This window comes from Frankliniella occidentalis, unplaced genomic scaffold (assembly GCF_000697945.3).
Source record: "Frankliniella occidentalis isolate FOCC.00 unplaced genomic scaffold, Focc_3.1 Scaffold35, whole genome shotgun sequence".
Taxonomy (NCBI): domain Eukaryota; kingdom Metazoa; phylum Arthropoda; class Insecta; order Thysanoptera; family Thripidae; genus Frankliniella; species Frankliniella occidentalis.
This window is the reverse complement of record NW_026267165.1, coordinates 765,829-768,381: the sequence shown is the minus strand read 5'-3', so window position 1 is coordinate 768,381 and position 2,553 is coordinate 765,829. Positions and strand designations below refer to the sequence as shown.

The 2,553-nt window shown below is 54.2% G+C and overlaps 1 protein-coding gene across 6 annotated transcripts in view; it reads right to left on the bottom strand.

The window, feature by feature from the left end:
• The window catches only part of LOC113202361 (eye-specific diacylglycerol kinase), a 259,771-nt gene that overhangs the window by 10,380 nt on the left and 246,838 nt on the right, over positions 1-2,553 (bottom strand). For all 6 annotated transcript variants that reach the window (XM_052266143.1, XM_052266142.1, XM_052266141.1 and 3 more), the window contains one exon: positions 1,464-1,593. In XM_052266143.1, the coding sequence (XP_052122103.1) occupies positions 1,464-1,593 (130 nt within the window). The remainder of the gene's footprint in view (positions 1-1,463; positions 1,594-2,553) is intronic.

Sequence of the window (2,553 nt, the reverse complement as noted above, 5' to 3'; positions counted from 1 at the left end):
GAGCTCTTTCTCTCCGTTCCCAGCACCTACCTGCTGCAGATCCGTTGCAACGTTTCCCGCTATCGAAAAGGAGTCCTGTTAAGAACAGTGATGGCTCACTCAATTGAAAACGATGCCAAATTAAATGTTTGGACACCTGGGGGCGGAACATGGGGAGGGGGGGTTCTTAAAGAAAGAGCGTCGCATGTTCAGTGCAGCAGAACAACTCTGTTGCACCACGATACTACCAGGTGGCTGATTCACGCCGCGCACTTTTGTACTATGCAACCCGCCCGCATGGCTCCATCCGGGACTGCATACCCATCAGGCGCAGGGGACCGGCTCCAAGCACCAACGCGTCGCTCCACCACTGTTGTTGCAGCCAACACCCAGGGGCGTTACCAGGGGATGTTCTCGGTCTCGCGCGAGTTCCCGCGAGTTCGCCAGGGGTAACCCGTGAGTCCGCGGGGGTAACATGCGGGTCCGCAGGGGTGACTCGCGGGTCCGCGGGGGTGACTCGCGGGTCCGCGGGGGTAGCTCGCGGTCCGCGGATCCTGCCACGGGGGTACCTCGCGGGCTGCGGGTTCAGTTAGCCATCCCCGTGGAACAGCGAGTTACCCCCGTGGAACCGCGAGTTACCCCCGCTGACTCACGGGTTATCCCCGGTGGACTCGCGGGAACTCGCGCGAGATCGCGAACAACCCCTAGTAATGCCCCTAGGCGTTGGCTCCAACAACAGTGGTGGAGCGACGCGTTGGCGCTTGGAGCCGGTCCCCTGCGCCTGATGGGTATGCAGTCCCGGATGGAGCCGTGCGGGCGGGTTGCATAGTACAAAAGTGCGCGGCGTGAATCAGCCACCTGGTACATCTACGTTTCCTGTCGCATTTATGAGACTTTTTTTCCTCTTTCCTTAAAAGTACTATTTACGGGTCTGCTGCAGGTGATGCGTGCGCCCCTGAGCCGACTAAGGTCCCCCGGATAAGAGGAACGGCAGGGAGCAAAGGCTTTGCCTGCCACCCTTCTGGGGCCAGCCGGACGGTGCGGATGAGGGGGGAGGGGGGCTTTACAAACTGCGGTAAAAATAGGAAATGTGTTCGAAGGAGGGAATAAAAGCACCTGTATGTTTCACGCATTTTGTTTGCATGTACGTGTGTGTATACATCTCTCTGCGTTTGTTCAAACAGGTGTAACCTGCGCTGCTGAGAACAGTGTAGTGACGCGTGTGTTATGCGGGCCAATGCGATGTCAACGGGAAATATCCGAATCACAGATTGCCCCGGTTATTGGCAAGAGCGACAGAATGGCGCGCGTATATAGAACCCTTTTGATTCCGTCGTGTGTTTGTTCGCTCTCGCTCTGTGATTTCCGCGCAAAGCGGATTTTCGTCCCGGTCAGCTGATTCGGCCCTCTGTCTGCTGCTCCCATTCATATGCTGTTCATGCCCTGGCTCTGGCTCGCGACACAATCGACACGAGCGAACTCACCCAGAGTGCACTCCTCCCCGATGCGCGTGAGGTTGAAGCACGCCTCCTTGTTGTGGTACGAGGTCTTGCACCAGCTGCAGCTCAGCGCCACGATCTCCTTGTTGCTGAACGACAGCTTGGACTGGAACGACTGGAAGCAAACGAGAGGCAAGATTGAAAAGGCGACATTATCGAAAACCAAGCCATCTGCGACATATATTAAGGCGTCGCGACACGTTGCCCTCGAGAAAAGAGCAACAGGTGCCGAGTGAGGGATAAAAGTGAGACTTTAGCGGACTATAAAAAAAAACACAAGGTAGTAAGAGGCAGATTCAATACGTCCAGCCCTCCCCCCCCCCCTTCCCCCACCCCCATCTTAGTTGATACAACTAAATCAGGACTGTATAAGGAACAACATTTAGTTCCTAGAACCGACTGAAATTTAGTTACCCCATCTTTAACTAAATATGGTCGCACCAATAACATTAAGTCAGCTAGACTAAATTATTTCATCACCACGGATAAATTTTGGTCTCCACAGCTAAAATTTAGTCAGTTTTGAATTTGGTTCTCTGACTGAACGGTCTTCTGGGTGAACAATCGAAATGGTTCTGTTTGCTGTTTTCGTTGTTGGAATAACTATAATAAATGTGCGTGTTGCCGCAACCATGTTTTGATAGTTATTTCTGGGCTACCATTGGATGGTTGCTATACAAGTGTTAGTTTATCTGTGTACGGGCCGGATGGTACCGTACCGGACGGTACCGTACCAGAGTGTGCGCGTTGTACGGCGGGCAGGATGTCTCGCTAAAGTGCTACTGAATAAGCCGGCGCCCCGCGGGAACGCCTTGAGCTGGGCGAGGCTTCGTCTTACGAACATGATACTCTCCCTATCTCTCTCTCTTTCTCTCTCGCTCCGCGACGCCTTTATTCTGCTCGCGGTAATTATAGTATGGCGGTAGGAGACAAATTTGTCCGCAACTGAGTGAGAAATAGCCGCCGCTAAAGAGCCGGTCCTGCTGCCTGCCGCGCGCAGGAGCGAGCTTGCCGTGGCACCACTCCCCTCTGGGGGGGATGAAGGAGAGAGAGAGAGAGAGAGAGAGAGAGAGAG